The 18,727-nt window shown below is 35.1% G+C and overlaps 1 protein-coding gene across 4 annotated transcripts in view; it reads right to left on the bottom strand.

The window, feature by feature from the left end:
• Positions 1-18,727, bottom strand: part of CaMKI (Calcium/calmodulin-dependent protein kinase I) — a 109,132-nt gene that overhangs the window by 7,893 nt on the left and 82,512 nt on the right. For 3 of the 4 annotated variants that reach the window (XM_022062050.2, XM_022062048.2, XM_087355889.1), the window contains 6 exons: positions 15,686-15,824; positions 15,222-15,345; positions 12,424-12,564; positions 11,234-11,360; positions 9,811-9,898; positions 3,726-3,858 (listed from right to left, as the gene is read on the bottom strand). In XM_022062050.2, the coding sequence (XP_021917742.1) occupies positions 3,726-3,858; positions 9,811-9,898; positions 11,234-11,360; positions 12,424-12,564; positions 15,222-15,345; positions 15,686-15,824 (752 nt within the window). The remainder of the gene's footprint in view (positions 1-3,725; positions 3,859-9,810; positions 9,899-11,233; positions 11,361-12,423; positions 12,565-15,221; positions 15,346-15,685; positions 15,825-18,727) is intronic. The other variant, XM_022062049.2, reaches the window with a different exon arrangement.

Genomic DNA, 18,727 nt, shown 5'->3' with positions numbered 1-18,727 from the left:
ATATTCAAGGCTTGTGTACAACCATGTTTCGTTTCAGATATCACTGTTATTCCGTGCTGCAAGATTTACAATATGTTCATTTGTGAGTATAAACTGCATATGAACAATGTGAAATTTTTAAATCACATGTGAAAGCCACCTGTCTGTATAATAAAATAATTATGAAAATATGGTAGTTCAAACTGACATCCTACTTGGGCCCTAAGTGCCTATTCCAATTATCAAAGATCTCTCGAACATTTTAAGAAGACATGCATTAGTCGAACAGATACTCCACTTCAGCCATAATATTACAGTAATGAATTAGTTAACAAGTAATGAAGATACAAAAAGAAATTCAAGCTACAGCATTCCACATAAATCACACAGCATGTCTTTGAATGATAAAAATGATTATGATTTGCTATATTTAAATGAATCAAAACAGTTACAGAAATGAAATAACTTAAAAAATATATAGAAACACTTCAAGTTTACTGCCATTCACTTTCTGGCTGTAGCAGTGCTTTTATAGCCTTACATGTAAAACAGTGTTGCAACAACACGAAACTGAATGTGTTCTTTGGTTTCACAAATCAAAATGTGAGACTATAGCTCAGTGTAGTTCCAAACAAAATTTGGTGAGACACCACCTTTGAAGAAGTAAATCAGAGATGATAAAAATTTGTGATGAACGGCTGTATCTGACAAAGTAAGAGCTCTGGCTGGCCACCAACATGTGAACAGACAGTTGATCGCAACAGAGCAGCTTTCATTCAAAGTCATGTGACTTGCGGCACACATTGAACATATATAAAGTTGAAGTGTCTGTGCACATCTCAAGATATTTCACTGTTGTAACTGCTCTGGTTCATTAAATATAAAAACTGTTATCATCTTAATCATTTTCAGACATTCTGTATGGCAGTTCTATAGTGGCAATTATAATTAACAGAATATAAAACAAATGGAGACAATTAAATATGGGCAAGAAAACATGTAAATGATAGTAAATCTTTATCTAATCTTACAAAGCATCAATTCTTCACCCAAGTATAAGTAAACTAGACAAATTCATTGTGAAGGTCCATCCCTTGCCTGCAAGCCTGACTAAGAAACCTATCACCAAATAATATTGTAATACTCAGTTTCAAACCTGTATTCTTATTCCTGTGCTTTAGTCTGTACGTTACATTTAGTCCATAATGAGAGACTTAGTTTCAATTTCTGACTGCAGCAGAAATACAACAGAAAATCTGACAGTTCCCATCATGTAATCAGTGTTAATCCTGCACTGAATGATTCTCCTGCCTTCTTATTTTGAGGGAGCTGCAAGTTTTAAACTTTCATATTTGGAAAAGACGTTTATAATTGCTAATAAAATTCTCATGTCTTTCACCCTTAATTCTCAGTGAGACTTTTCATCACACTGTAATCCTCCAGAAAGCTGCATCACTTCACGCCACACTTGGGAGAATGCACTTAGGTTTTCTACAGCTAATGGGCATATTTTGAACTCTTGAGTTATGATAGGATACAATTGTGACTAGATGGTGGCAGTACTGACAAATTTTTATACTCAATTACTAAATAAATAACCTAATTAATAACAACAATGAATAATTACTGAGAAATGCATCTGCAGTAGCTTAAAACTTATGTACAACATTAACTGGGTTACTTCTTAAGTAGACAATGATTCTAATTGTGGATATTTTAATTAAAAAAGTGGCCATCTCAACCACTTCAAAGGGAACACAATTAAAAATTAAAACAACTTACAAACTAATTTTGAAAACCTTAAAAGTGACTGGAAACTACCAACAAATGTGAGGATAACGAGTCCTCATGAATTGATCGTTTAGGGATCTCGTATCTCTTGAGCCCCAGTGATTGTCAGAGTTTGTTTAAGTGTTGGTGAATAATTGACAGTTCCTGGCAAAGTGAAGCATCCTAGAGTGAAGGTTTTAGAAACACCCTTTCAGCTTGAGCCATTCTGAAAAGACTTAGTCCCATTTCATAGAGAGTGGAACAAGTTACAAATTTTAGTATGGAGATAGAAAGTTAAAAATATATAAATTAAAATAATACATGAACCAAAATATAATTCACTGCGGTCTGAAATAAATCAATTTTTTAAACTGAGTTACAAGCCCCTGACACTACCCTGAACACAGACGACCTGCGTATTTCTTCAGGATTATTCATCTGTCTGTACCATTACTTCATCACACATAAGAATGAAGACAAAAGAGTTAAATTTTATATGCCAACACTGAGAATAATAATATAACATTTGAAGTGGTAAAGTAGATGCCTCAGAACAAAAGGCAGAAGAAAAGTAATGCATGCAATCAGTCAGGGAGGGAGAAAATAAATTATATTCAAGACACAAGAAACAAAGCTGGTTGCAGTTATTTCAGGCACTACAAGCTTTACTGCAGAAGAAAATTTCTTATACATCATCAAAGGTATTGTGTGTCATATCTCAATTATATGATGGCTCCTTATTTTCTGAGACACTAACAAGCAACAAATTTCATTAAAAGTTAACAGTATAGTGTTTATACTAAAGTGTAATTTGCAAGATCTGTTGCACATTTTCACCAGTGTACATTGTAAAGGAAATTAATTTTAACATCCAAATATTTTAATCCACTAAAGTTTGTTTTCAGACATTTCAACTAATTCCCACAAGCCAAACAGCAAGACTGTTAGCCACATAAGAAATAATTTATAAATAAGTTCAGAAGCAGTTAGTAAATAGAAAAACTGGGGGCAGAAGTACTTGATCATGCTATCAAAATATGGATTCATATAATTACTTTGGCCAATTTCCTCAAGTATACAAAAATTATATTACTGACATTTCTGAATATTTGGTGAATTTTCAGAAGAAAATCAGTAATCTAAAATTAATACAAAAAAGGAAGAACACAAAATATTCTCAAATCGAAAGTTTCGTATAGAAGAAATGTCTTTGGAATGAAACTGAGAATCACACAACACGTGACACATTAATTCTGATGTAAGAAGATGGAAGTGATATGCAACTCCTACCCTCAGTACGGACAGACTTTCTTTTTTCAGGTTTCTGATCTACTGAAGAATGACAACAGGAAAGAAACTCAGTATCAATAAAAATTAAACAAGAAATTACAAGTTTTAAGAAACAGGAGGAAACAAAACTTATTTCAGCATTTATTACTGGATAAACACAAATATACTACAGACTGCATAAAAAATTAAGATATTATAATTTCCATTTAACTGATTTCACATGAATGCAAGGGATGAAACTTATATCAGGCCTTCATATTATTCCCTCAAAATCATTCAGATTCTTTTCCTCCTTCTTGGTGTTGATTTGATGCTGTAATTGGAAACATATGCTGGTATGAAGAACCCTCAAATGCTTCCAATCTGTACTTTATATCATTGACAGTATCACAAAAAAGTAATGGGGACACAGATTGCTGAATTTCCTATCAGGAAGCAATGGTGTGGACAAAGAGCATGATCAAATTAATTTACACATAAATATATTGATTACAGGAGCAACATTTAAGATATTGTTAAAACACTGAAATACAATCAATCCTATGCAACATAGATATAAGACTGGTTGAATTTCACAGTACAATCGAGTGAGCGAGCCGATGATCGAGCAAGCGAGCCAGCTGCAAGTCAGCCAAAACATCTAATAAACAACTTGAACCATGTCATTTCGGTCAGAATCCAAATACCTTCCTCTACCTCTTCCTCCTCCTCCTCGTCAATAGTTGTACACATGTGTGCTTCATCAACATCCATGCTACTAGAATTATTCAAAGCTAATCTCTGCATCTTGTGGACCATTGCAATGGCGTGCATCAGTTGCTGTGAATAAACAAATAACACTTTCATGTTCACTCTGTGAAGTGTGCTGCTGTGTTCTCTCTCTTGTACTGTCTTCAATATCCACAGGTAATTCTTGAAAACTTCCGATACTCATCTAAGATTACTAGTTGATATAAAAATTATTTTTTCAAAGAACATATAACTGTAATAATTTTCTTTAAAATTACAATTATTTTTAAGGTTTGTCCTAATCAAGCAAAAATCCAAAGTAAATTGTCAATCTGCATTAACAAGCAATTGATCTTCAATCTAAAGAAATTGTTTGAATGTTTTTGAGATACCATTATATCATGGATAAATTGACAGACCACAAACACTTATGTCAGCCTCCTGCAAAGATATTTCTAACTAAACAGTAACTGACCAATTAAGGTTAAAAGAAATTGACATGTTCCAGAAAGTATTTTAATTTCACAACTTCACAATGTGCTTCTTTAGTCTCACTACTTCTTAGTGTTGGTAATTGACAGAAATTCTCTGAACCAATGATAATGAACCCAACAAGAATGTCAAACACAAACATCTACATAATGTATGGGACATGAGTCTGCAAACTCAAAATAAATTCCAGAAATGTCTACTAGTATGCCCAGCAGGGGGTAAAGAAAAAATGTATTCCCTAAATTATACTTTCTCTATTTATTTATGACAGAAATATCTCAATATTGTTAATGAAAGAACTGCAGCAAATATCTCACAGTGGAGAATCAGCAGTCCTTGTCACTATTTCATATTACTCACACACCCATTCTGCATGTCTCTGCTTCTTTAAAATATTATAATAATAAAATAATGTTTTAAACAAAAACAAGTAAATGAACAAGCAATCCCTTGGGGTATCTGTTATACTGTGAGACAATTTCCAACAGAAACTTACTGTAATAGCACATCTAAAGATGTTACAAACACACGCACACAGCGGACTACTCCTGATATCCACTGACCTCCCAGTCTGTCATTTCTTATACCCATCACCCTCTATTTAATACCATTTTTTCCAAATCTGTCATTGGTTCTTACATCCACTGACTCATGTGTCACTGTGTCATTTCCTGTCACTCAGCAGCTGGTAGTTTCTCAGCTGCTCATGTGTGTACCAGAAACACTCCAAGTACGAGGTTCTCAAACCAATTCCCTTCTAATTTCTTGAAAGGGAATATATTCCACTTTCATAAGGCAGACAGTTTAAAGGATTTTTGACAGTGCCAAGGCTAGTCTTTGTTAGCATTTCTGTGCACAAAAAATTAATTTAGCGTTCAAGTTAATGACTTCCCTGGAATTAATTATAATTTTAATATCTGAATACATTACTCTGTATTTGGTGTTCCCTTAATAGTGAAATTTTTCTGAAAGCAATTAAAAATGGATACCAAGGGTTGACACACATATATACACACACGATAAAATATTATAATGGTGGAAGAACTGCTTTATAGCTTGTCTTCAAAGCATGTATTCCATTCAGATCAATGCCATTCCACTTTTTAGATTCAGTTATAATCAGCATATTTATAAATGTGAGTTCTGAATGAATGAGTGAGTGAATGTGAAGATTAAAACTCTCTGCACAGAATAACTGTTCCTAAAACAATCTTATAATTAGTATTTGCAATGGAATTCATATCACATGATAAGTATTTTAAAATGTGCCTAGAAAATCTTACTGTTACAAACCACAATTCTAGAATCATAGTCTTACCACTTCAAACTATGATGGAAAGAGAGGAAAAAAATAACAAAGAAACAAAGGTAAATTCCTACAAAAAAGTCCAGAACATATGTACATAACTGTGAACAGTACCAAAGAAATCAGATAATTAGCACAATTAGAAAAGGAAGAAAGTAAATAAAAACAATATATAGCAAATAAAATGTCTGTGGAAGAGTATGGGACATATAAAATGTCAACGCAATCCAGTTAGACAAACATGAAAATATAGAGAGAGGTATTACTAAAACAATATGAATCCAGTCACTTCCAACAAAGTACAAAACTGCCTATAGTATTGAAACCTAAGTCCAAGTGCTATATCTGAAAACTAGCTTAAACATGAAGTTCACAACAAATTCAGCTGTAATACACAATAAATGAAGAAAAGCAATATTTTAAATAAATTTATAATTCATGGTATTTAGTTATGTACTTGCATGATTCACCAGTGAACTGGTCAATATTTCTTCTGGTGTAAGTTGCAGCTAACTTATAAAGTGAGGGGTTCTTGTAAGTATGATTTAGAATTGAATAAACAACATACAAATAGATCTGGAACCTAGACGACATGACAGTACCACATAACCTCAACAGAATGACTAAAGCCAATGTTGAGAACTTTTGTTACAGGCATCAAATTGGGGGGGGGGGGGGGGGGGGTACATAATAAGAATGAGGGTATAAATACATTAAAGCTTCTACTGTGTTACTGTATTTAATCCTTATTATGAACTTTAGAGGTATTACAGTTACTATAACTATGTGCTGGACTAAAATATTTACAATTTATAAACAGTTTTACAGAATGTAGAAAAAACACGTTTATATACAAATGTACGTAGTTAAAATTACCTCCTCAAGCACCTGAATGACTACAAAGAAAAGTCAAAATAATTGTCAGTTCTGTGTGATAAGCATTTCTGTACAGTGGTTTCACAGGTAATTTGGACACTTTTATTGCCCACTGTGTTAACGGTTCAAAAGGAAAACCGATGTCCAGTTTTTTGTTGTCTTTAATTCAAACATAAATATAATGATAAACAGGATACCAACTCTGGTGAAAATGTGATTAAAAATAAGATAAAATCCTATCATGAACTGAAAATCTTGATTATTTGTGTTTGCCGTCTTCTCTGTTCTGTGTTCATCAATACACACATTTTGTTTATCCAACTGTATCCGACAAACTGCTTTCGTACACCTATTTCATAAATCTTTTCTCTCATCTATATCTACAGTTGTGTGTGTCTTCCTCAGGACCTGCTTAGATGCATCTTTCTTTGTGTACAAATGTTCACCTTCCTATCAGCCTGTATGTACCTCCTAAATTGTCTCTCTGCATCATGTATGACTCCATGTAAATCTGTTTTCTTTTCATTCAATATTGTCTGATGAACAGTAACAGGTATTAGGTAGGAACATTCTACTGGTTGTTTCACAAAGAGTCTCATTACATGTAAAGTTCTGATAATATCTAGTTTTACTACCTTTTTAAATTCAAATGCTTAAACTATACTAAAATTGCTATAAAATTATGAAAATAATGTTTGGCTACTATGTTATGTATAAAATTAATTCTGGTGTTCAACGAGGACAAAAGAAACGTGTTGTTCACATAATTTGAAAATGATACTAATAATAAAAATATAGAATGAGGAAACACAAAATATATACCCTATGGCATACGTAAAAGTTTAACAAAATGTTTATTCCTTGTAACACCTAAGAAGAAAAATGTAACTTTACCTTGTGCTACATGTAACACAGAAGACTGGTAATATTAAATCCTGTGTCATGCATAACTGACTACAGCATAATGTATAAGGTCACATAGGTGGCCTCATATGATAGTGTTATAATAAAGTAAATTCAAATAATACAGAAAAGAGTTACAAAGTACAGTTTACTACCACTGTCCTCAGGTGATCCCACCTATTTCACCATTATCATCAATCATTTAATGTTGAAACAAAAAATTCTACTAATGTATTACTCTCAGTATTCTATGTAGATAATTCTTATTTATCAGATAACCAATGTAAAGACGTGTATGTGTTTCAGATCGTACCAAGAGTGGTGATAAGATGAAAAAGCTTGGGAACATATTAGAAATTGCAAAACAGCAGCCAGTGGTGTGAGTTGTAACAAGACAGAGACCAAAGAACCACAAACTAGGATTTTCAAGAATAAATATCTGAATAAATGAGGTTTATAGCAATTTATGCTGAACAGAAAACCACATAGAATTTAATATTAAGCATTCTTTATTTGACATCTCATTAATAAACTATGTGGCAATAGTGAAGAGAAATTTAACCTTTCTATATTTTGAAGCTGAGACACCAAAGCAAACTTAAAATGTCTGGACTGTGGTCATGTGAATTACGCCATCAAACTTTATGCTTCGGCCCAGGACAGGGACCAGATGGGGGCTCTGGTTAGTTCAGTGATGAACCTTTGGGTTCCCTAAGCCATCTAGTTAGTTAGTTATGCCTCAGACACAATAAATTACATCACGATCCAACACGTAGCTCATGACGATACATAAAGGATGGTACAGTTTATCACACTGTAATGTTAAAATACTGTGCTTATTTTGCAGAGAGAGGGGGATATATAGTGCCCTAAGAATGTCACAGAATTTTTTGATGATCTTTGATAACAGCTCCACGTATGGAAATTAATAATGTAAATACATTCCTCCAGAACATGGGATTAAGTCACACTATTCAAACTGCCAGTTCATCCCTCAATTAATGATTTGAGATTTGTTAGTTTTATGGAAGATGTTTCGAAACCTCAATCAAAGCCTCGGACAGACGGACCTAACAGAGGACCGAATACGGACCGGAGAGCCATAGAAGAAGAAGTATTATGGCTATGCAGTCACAACAGAGTAAGTTACTGCAGCAGAAGGTTTATTAAAGGAACACTGAATTTAAAAGGTACAAAATTTTAACTAAATCTAAAATATGACTTGAGAAACCTAATACACTAAGTGCTGATATAACTGGCTAAAATCAGAGACCACATTATAAGACTGTAACAGTCAGTCAGCACTATGGGGCAGAGCACAGAACCTACTACCGTGCAATCAAGGGATCAAAAGTGCTGTGTCAATCTTTGCAACCCAGGGAGTCTTTCCATCACCTTCTCAAGTGAAGAAGTGATAGTATTACCGGTTACCAGAAAGTGCTCACACTGGATATGTTCGTAGGCCTATTTAATTCTGATTCTAAGTACTTGTACTCCAATTTGTAAATAAGTTGCACTCTTCTATTTACAATTCCACATCAATTTAATTTAGAACTTTCAAGTTTAAATAATATATGTATTAATTATACATAATGATGCATGAAAGCCAGCTGTCTATTGAGGATATTTAACTGTCTAAGATTTGAGGTTTTCATGGCAGAGTCCAAAGATAGTTGTTTTCTGGGTTGTAGCGCCATGTAGTCTGGTAGAAGTTTACCAACATTTCAGGGTGATAATAGCCCTGATGATGGAGGCAGCAAGGACCTCTGAAATGGTGGTAAACTTCTACCAGACTACATGGCGCTACAACCCAGAAGACAGCTACATATCTTCATATTTAACTGTCAATTACTAATATGCAGTAAATCCTGCCAGGCTAAGTTACTTTAACATTTCGGGCATTTTTATTTATACTTTAATACTTATAAATAATCAGCTATAAAACTGTACTGTTTTTTCTACATCAATAAACAAGTACTGGTGAAATGTGGTTTCCATTCTTCCTATTACTGCTGGCAACATTATATGTCTTCTAATCCTTTAAAACAGTCAGACTTCTTTTTACTATTTCTGTAATCAGTCAATGCTAATAAATACTTCTGTGGACCTATCTACAGATGGCAGACAAACTCAATATATGTAATTCCAAACAAGAATACTTGCGTAATCTGTTACAAGAAACCCTGCAAAAAAAGGATACTAGTTGCATTTGAGAAAGTAAATTATACACTAAAAAATTATGTCATTTATAATAACAAGGACAAGAATTAATAATTCTTAGAACCGAAACCTCATTCACCTTGGTTTACTCACTGAATATAACTGATTAGGGGGCAGAAAAGGGGGTACTCCTACCTCTGGCACACAGGATTGAAAGCGGTATTGTTCACACAGCAATGGAGACAAAAAAATTGAAAAGATAAAATAAGTTATTTTCAAGTGATAAATGTGTAGATGTGTACTACCTTCCATCTTGATTTGGCAAAGTTTTTCTTGAGCTGTTCAGACACGGTTCCATGAATGTTCTTGTTGCTGGCAGCATTACCAGATATCCTGTAAGAGAACAAAATGGTTAAACCTTATGTTTTAGAAAATACTACGCCTCTTCTTACAAGCTTATCAAATGACTGCCTTATACAGAATTTTAATTATTATTACCTTTTACACACTGAAATGGTCACTTATGGCTCCTGGCCGCACAGCGCCAATTTCCAATATTTGTTAATTTTATGAACCATACAACTGCACAATTTTCACCCTTCACCACATATTACTAGAATGATCAAACCAAAGAGGATAAGATAAGAAAGGTTTCATAGGGGGAGATGAGGAACACACACAAAATGTTAGTTGGAAAGCCTGAAGGAAAGAGACCACTTGAATGGCCAAGGCATAGATTGGAAGACAATATTAAAATGAATCTTATGAAAACAGAGTGGGAAGGTGTTGACTGGATTCAGTTTCCTCAGGATAGGGGCCACCGACAGGCTCCTGTGAACAACGTAGGTTCCATAAAAGGTGGGGAATTTGACTACCTGAGCTACTATAGGCTTCTCAAGTAGAACCCTACTGCATTTAGTTAGTTGTTATGCACAGTAAATGAAACCAGTATAAGTAGGGGGCATATAAATAGTTACAGTGGCCCAATATGTTTCAAGGTGTGTGGTATTAATACCATGATAAAATCCGAACTGGTAAGTTTGCACAGGAGTGGTTGTGGCCTATGAATGGTTGTACAAAGCACATGTCTGGGTGGAATGAGAATACAAATTAAAATGACCTGAGAAAAGGACAATCAAACACACATGAACCTAGAATTTACAGATCCTCTTAAAGGAGGGTAGTGTAGTTAGTAGTGGAATCTGCTAATAATTTTCACCCCCTTTTAACAATAATCAAAAGACATTCTTAGCTATACCTCTCTGAAATGTGACCCTATCAAGAAACTCTGCTCATTTATCATATCAAATAAAACAAATACAGTTGTCTCTGACGATAATTAAGCATTATGTCATCAAAACAAACTGAGGAGTTGAGGAATAGCTCTATACATTCTTAACCTCAGCTCACCTCTTCAAAGCAAGTATAAATGTTGTGGTGGAAAAGGGAAAATCCCTGCCGCTTCTGGGAAACGAAACCCAGCCATCCAGCCCACAGCCCAGTTACTACTACACTAACTGTGCTACCCTGGGTAATTAATTTATTGCCTTGTAATATTGTTATCAGAACACACAATTCTTCATTGTGTTAAAAAAATAAAAGAGCAACTCAAACAGACTATGATTATGGCCATCTGAATTTTGAAAAAGCAATATTGAGAAGTATCCTTTGATTATTTAGATTTCCGGATCTGTATACAGACTGTGAAACTTGTTTCAAGTTGCTTACCATGGATGTGCTAATGCTTGGCGACAGGTATATCTCTTCTCTACATCTACACACATGAGTTGACGGATGAAGTCTTTGGCAGAGTCACTGATGTCATCCCAGTATGGGGAATCAAACTCAAATTCACCTGAAATGGGCCATAAATTAATCATACTTTCAAAGCTACAAAGATATTTTGTTGTATTATCAAATTCAGAGATAAGACAGACAAAATGGAGTTCAAAGATTAAAAATAAATAATTAATTAAATAATTATCTGACAGAATGTTCACATATGGTATCAGAATAGTGAAAACTGTATAGATTTGGAAGGCTACTCTAGGATGGGACTAGGACAGAATTTTAATCACACAATGTTCTAAAAATCATAAATCAAAAGTTATGCTTGTGATGCATTACTTGCAGTATTCCATTCACATTCTGTGATACTTATCTTGAGATTCCCATGCTGTACTTGTTATTGGAATTGCCCAGTCACATTATTCAGGAGAATATGGTGAAGTTCTGTACTCTAAATCTTTAAAGAATTATTTTGTCTAAGATATTCATATCAATGAGATTTTTGCCTTTTTATTAGATTTACTTTCCTTGTATTCATAATTTTCACATTATCATATCCATGAATGTTTACAGATGATATGCTTTCAAATCACTGACTTCCAACACTTCAGAGTTAACAAGTTCATTCTCAAAATAACGTGACCAGTAATTACATAAAGGAAGTAATTTAAATGAATTTAAAAATTCAGTATGTTTTCTTGAAACCAAATAATATGAATATTATATAAGAGCACATGCATATTAAAATATGTGTATGCAAATAAAATGCAATGTAAATAATCCAAAACATTTCCTTATACTTACCACGACTTAATACAACAAATTTCAACAAATCAAATAACATATAACCCATGTAATTATTATATATGTTTACATAATCCAGTTCTTTGTTCCTGTCAGCAAGAGTTCATTACAACAAACTTGAGAAATCTTTACATCCTCAAACTTCATTATACAAAATTTCTTCACACAGAACATATAATTTATGGAGTAAAATATAAGTTGTCATAACTCTAGTTTTCACTTTGTTTTAGTAAAACCTCGACACAAAAAACTAAAGAAACTTATACATTGTTAACTCAGATATTACACCCATAGACAAAGATATACTTAAAAGATTAACACAACACCTTTTAATATCTGGGCAAACAAATTTGCATCATTTTCATCATAAAATGGTGGATATCCACAAAGAAGAATGTAAGATATAACTCCTATGCTCCAAACATCTACCGCTTTGCCATAAGGTTTCTGGGCAAGTACTTCAGGAGCTGGAACAAAGCAAACATTATAATCAGACAACCATTATAAAAGAAAACAATGGATCATGTTTCTTTAAACTAGGCTACTGGCATGAATGGATGAAGAGATAAATAAATAAAAAATAAACAAATCCAATTATCAGTCTTAACTGAATTACAGAAGACTAAACCTCTTGTTTTAAAGTTACGCTACACAGCCTTGGAACCATGTTTAGAAACACAAAAGGGTAAGACAATTTCGAAAGCATTGAAGTGTCAAGCAAATGAAGTGGATCTTGGATATTTCACCGGCCATTTAATTTTATTGTATCATGACCCTAGTAAGCAAATTTATACGCTATATATGAAAGTCATTACACGTTGATAATGTCAGTACGGAAGCAACCACTTGAATTTAATACAATCGAATGCATTAGGTCTGACAGTGGGTTAAACTAATTTTAAATTGTATCTTTAAATATCTTGCATCAATCCTGGCATCCGCGTTGCTCTGTTTGTTTTCAGGTACAAGATTATTAACATCATCATATTTAAGAGCTCCTAACAGAAGAGGAGAATTGAGGAGGCCATGGACCGAATACAGACCAGATAGCCATAGAAGAAGATATTTAAGAGCTTTTACCAAGGATGCTGATAGAGTGTGGTACAGTAAATGTGAGAAGTTTTCAGTCTCTCTTCTTGCACTTACATCTTACTATTTAAGTAATTTATTGTAGGTAATCAGAGAAGAACATAAATAAATTATGCTGAAGTATTATAAGACAGTGAATAAATGGAGACATTTCTAACTCATGCAGCAAACTGAAGATACAAAACATTAAAACAGCAGTATATGATCATGTACGGAATGGATTTTCATAATTTAACGTATTTTAGCAAGAAAAAAGAAACTGAAGAGAAAAATTTGAGTATGTAATCTCATATGATAAATTTCTGTCAAAGAAGGAAACTAATATTTTTATACCCTTCTTAAAACAAAATAAAACATGAACATAGATTGAATACAGACTGAGCAAGTGGTACATGTTCCAGTTCTTCAATCCAAGCCAATAAGCATTCTTAAACACTGAAGCTGGCCTCTCACTAACTGGATCAAACACAGATCACATTACTATGTGACTATCCACATAACCAGACATATTCAGCTACAAATTGCTCACTCACGAGTAAATCAAAGAAAACAAAGTGGTTTAACCTAGGAACTAAGCCTATAATTTTGATAATAGCCACAAAAACAAGTGACAATACGTTAAATGTTTGTCATCCCATGAAGATAATTTATTTAAAGAAGAAATATCTTATTTAATGCAAACTTCCTTGGTATATAATACACAGGTCAGTAATTACGTGAAGCTTAAAAGCCAGTTTGATCCACTTCCTATTCTCACTTGTTTCCCTAATATCTATTTTAATATTACTCTCACACTTCTTCGTCTACTGAGGGGTCATTTTCCAAGAGCTCTAACTACCCAAATTCTTACACATTTTTTGTCTTTCTTAACCTAGATACAAGCCCAGCCCATTGTAGCCTCCTAGATTTCACTATCCTAATAAAACTAGGTGATCCGTAAAACCCGTGACGTAATTAATCACGTAATATTGAAAGCTGAACACTTCATTGTTCTTATACAAAAATATTTTCCACTGGCCACATTTATGACCCATACAAAGCAAATGGAAAAAAAGCTGTTTAACTTGCACGGTTTCTTCCAGGCCACTAATGTGCAGGAGGACAAATAACATGCAGATTTCTCTGGTATTAGAATGGGGACGCTGTTTATGAAACTCGTCCTTGGCACTAAGTGCTTATTTATGCACCTGTGCAACACCAGAAAAAAGCAGAAAATGTTTTAATTTTCCATTTGGTAGCTACCACTTTAATTATATTCATGAAAGAAACAAAAACATAAATTATGTTTACTCGCTACCACGTAGATGTGCAAAAATACTGATACTGTCTTTTTATGAGTGAGCATGTAAATTTCATTCAACTCCGGACTGGCACTTTCAGTTAGTCTAAAATTATAATTCATTAAAATTGTTCAAAAAGATCTTAAATTTTAAAATTATTTTGGTGTGACTGTGGGGATTAAAATCATAAAAAATCTGTCCATCCAAGGTGCAAATTGATGGCAAGAAATAGAACTTTGTTTCATTATATACAATTCTGCCATGCGCACACACTTTTTTGTATACTTTATATAATACAGTGCAGTTTTATGACAACTTACAATCATGTATTATTTCAATTATTTAAGCAACGAGGAATGTTATACAACCAACCAAGTTGATAAGAATACAAGAAACTGCATGTTCCAACAACCGTGAAAAGCCTCCTTGCTACACACGCAAAATAAAATAACACATGATAATGATGAGTTTGTCAAAATCGATCATATTGTATAATATATACAAAAATGTGTATCATCATTTTTGTATGTGCTAAAGGTAAAGTTAAACATAACACTACAGTATGTTTCAAAAATAAATGTATAATGAAAAGACAGAAGATTAACGGATATCTTAAGAGGGAGTAATACAGTCTACATAAAACTATGAATTTCAACCACGTGACGAGTGCGACGAGCATCTCTGTGCAATGACCCACTTGAAACTATGACCCTACTTGTACAGATGCACCAGGGGAGGGCGAGAAAAAGCCTCACCCACATAGCCTGGGGTCCCACATGCTGTGGCCATTATGCCAGAATCTTCCATTTTGGAGAGTCCAAAATCACTGATCATGATTTTACTGTCTTCATCTGGACTGTAGTATAGGAGGTTTTCCGGCTGAAACAAGAAAAAAAGAATTAATGTCCAACACTGATAACACGCGACAGTTGACAGAGATGGAGTGAAACTGTATAGAATGTCCAGGTTCCAGTCACACAATCCAAGAAACTTTAGAAGAGCATGAAAGCATATTTGCATATGAAATTAGAAGAAAGTGTGTTATCGTTATGTTGATACTGGCGTGTCACCTGGAAAATTGATACTATGCCGATAAAGGGTTCAGATAATTACTGAAAAATTAACAAGGAGCTCGCGTGAGTCCCCCGGGGCCTCTGCAGCACACCCCCGACTCTCTCACTTATTATCAAGTCTGATACTTAATGGTAAGTAGCCATACCTTGAGATCTCTGTGAACAACGCCTTGTTCATGCATGTAGTCCACAGCTTCCAGCACTTGCCGAATAAGATCGGATGCATCTTTTTCTGTGTATGAACCCTTCTCGACAATCCGGTCAAACAACTCGCCGCCAGTGACCCTGTGTCAAGTACATGAAATTAAGTAAAGCACTTCTGCCGAATTTCTAGAGTTATGGGGCCACAATGAGAATGTTAAAGCCCTCTATAATAACGTGGTTCTAGCGTCTTAAGACTTTTCTGCCTCCGAAGACGCTGTCGCCATAGTGGTAAAGGTTTATATACTTAATTCAGTTGTAATTTAGCAGATGGCAGGACGGCTGAGCAGCATGGTAACTAAACTGATTTTTGGTTTCGAGGCAGTAAACACTGAAACGTCGTCAATATCTACCAGACTACACGTTGCAAATACCAGAAGACAGACATCTTCAACCATTTTCAGATCCTTTCGTTTGATGCAGAACACCCTGACTCCTTCAATCCGTTTCCCGATTCAACATCCACATCGCCTCCATTGGGGTGGAGGAAAAGTGAAAGATTATACTAACTAACTAACTGACTAACTAGATGGCTTACCGAACCCGAAGGTTAATCACCGAATTAACCAAAGCCCTCCACCATCCTGGGCCAACAAAATCCAGTCTCCTTCAACTCCTATCTCCCATAGATCCCGCCTGACATTATCCTCCTATCTACGTCTAGGTCTCCCCATAGGTCTCTTCCCCTCAGGCTTACCAACCAATACCCGGTGCACACTTCTTAGTAAACCTATTGTACTTCACGGTGATTTCAATATCACCTTTTTACTATTTTTGCTGTTTTGAAGGGATCACGGAGTGCACACAAAATTTGAAATGTGAAATTCTACATCCGCTGCTACAACACAACGCCGCACTGCTAAATGCTACTAACATTATTTATATATTCTCTGTTTTTCAAAAAAGAAACTTCTCAGTATATATTATATACAACTTCACAGAATCCTGCCAAGCCATCCTTTGATTAAATGCAAATCAAATTATGAAGGTGACGGATGTTAAAAAACACAAATTAATCTACGGACACCTCGAGTCAATGATTCAATAACTGTGAAACGTATTACGTGGCGAATTACAATATCAATTACAATATGCATATCGGGCTTCTGGAAAATTTCGAGCTATTATCTTCAACAGGATCTTGCACGAAAAGCTTTAGGAAGATGTAGATGATGAAGACAGCAAGGGCCTCTGAAATGTCAATAAACCCCTACTAGACAACACAACGCTACAACTCTGAATACAACTATTACTGACATCTGTAGCTACCTACAAATCTGCATGGCGTTACAATCCACAAGACCAACATCGACATATATGGGAGTGTGTGCCTAGACCCTGCACATGATACTGCATCGTTTATGCATAGATTTATGTAACCACGCTTTTTCATACACACAAGTTAGGCACGAATGATAAACTGGGAAGAATTTGAAAAGTAGCGATCTCAGTTTATTTTAAGCTATTACACTGTCATTTACCTGGAAAGACTAGGGAAAAGAAAGACAACAAACTTAAGATTTTTTATTACTACTACTGCTGCTACTACTACTACTACTACTACCATTGCTGCTGACGCTGATACATCGACAGCATGGTTAAGTAACCTAAGGCCATACGACCACCCATCAGCTGTTCTGTAACAACTGAAACAAGAACTAACAAAGAGTTGGCGGTGTTCGCGCATGCCACTGAAAAAAGCCCGCCCAATTTATCTTTTCAGGTCGCTTTTGTTAGCACAAAGTATGAAATAAACGACAACATAATTCGTTGTGAAGACATGATCAAGTGGCTCGAGTAGTCCTGCGCAAAATGGAAGGCAGGGGCGAATAAGAAGAAGTGTGGTATTATATCTGTCCATCAACACTTACAGGTGGTTAGTGTTTACATTAAGTAGTCTTAGTGGATCGTGGAGACGCAGAACCGTTGAATCAAACACTGATTGAATCCTATGTAATATCGGTTTTAACTTCACTGTGTTATCAACAACGTAACAGGAGCTGTACTGTTAATGTCTAACTGTAACGTCGACAAAAATATTAACAACTCGACTGATAAACAACGAATAAACGGACGACAACTTGAGAGACCTTGATTTAGATGGAAGGTTAATACTGAAACTGGTCTCAAATAAATATGGTGCCTGCAGACTGCATTCAGCTGGTTGAGGGCAGTCACAAATGGCGGGCTTTTGTGAACACGGTAATGAAAATATGGGTCCATAACTCCATGGAGCATAGTTTATCTTCAGAAGCTTAGCTCGTCAAGACATTCTTCGCCTTTCATGAAACCCTAAGGTTCATTACCTGATCACAAGAGCCCGCCACCGGTACCTATCCTGAGCCAGATGAATGCAATCTAAACCCTATTTCCCTAAGACCCATTTTAATATTATCCTCCCATGCATGCCTAGACTTTAATACGATGTCATTAACGCGTTTCGCTGTAGTAATGATAGCACGTAGTGACTCTTGAAAGGAGGGATTGAAAACTCGAACGCTGGTTTCCAAGTTCTGAAAAGTTTTCTGGGTCTACGAACAATGTGCAAGAACTGTGTTTGAAGTTTTACAAGCCCGCAAAACCTCCCTTGCACGGCCGCAGCTAGCTTCTCGTTCGAGACTTCTGAGGGTGGCCATCGACATAATAAGATAAAAGTTATCTAAGATGAATAGGCCACGAAGTTTGGATCGATAGGAGTCTGGGTCAGGCAGCGGGCTGTTATACTGAATGAGTTCATTTCACATTGAAGCGTCTGTCTCGAATTCGGAAGGAACTGCAATGCACACAACTAGGAATTCTGAATGAGTTTTCCGTCGTTCCGTCATTCTTGTTTCCTCTAGGCGAATGCTAGGTCAATATCTCGAAACAGACTACATTTCTCTCTCCTTCCTTCTGTTCATGGCGCAGGTATTCATCAATTCTCTTATTTTCTCCGCCGGATTCTAGTTTTAATACGTCTAAACAGCCCACGACTATCGCCAAAGCTC

The sequence above is a fragment of the Zootermopsis nevadensis genome, unplaced genomic scaffold (genome assembly GCF_977971745.1).
Source record: "Zootermopsis nevadensis isolate Lab colony 2312 unplaced genomic scaffold, Znev_1.0 Znev_ptg000025l, whole genome shotgun sequence".
NCBI classification, from domain to species: domain Eukaryota; kingdom Metazoa; phylum Arthropoda; class Insecta; order Blattodea; family Termopsidae; genus Zootermopsis; species Zootermopsis nevadensis.
Note: the sequence above shows the minus strand (reverse complement) of the source record. Positions and strands in the feature narration are given on the sequence as shown.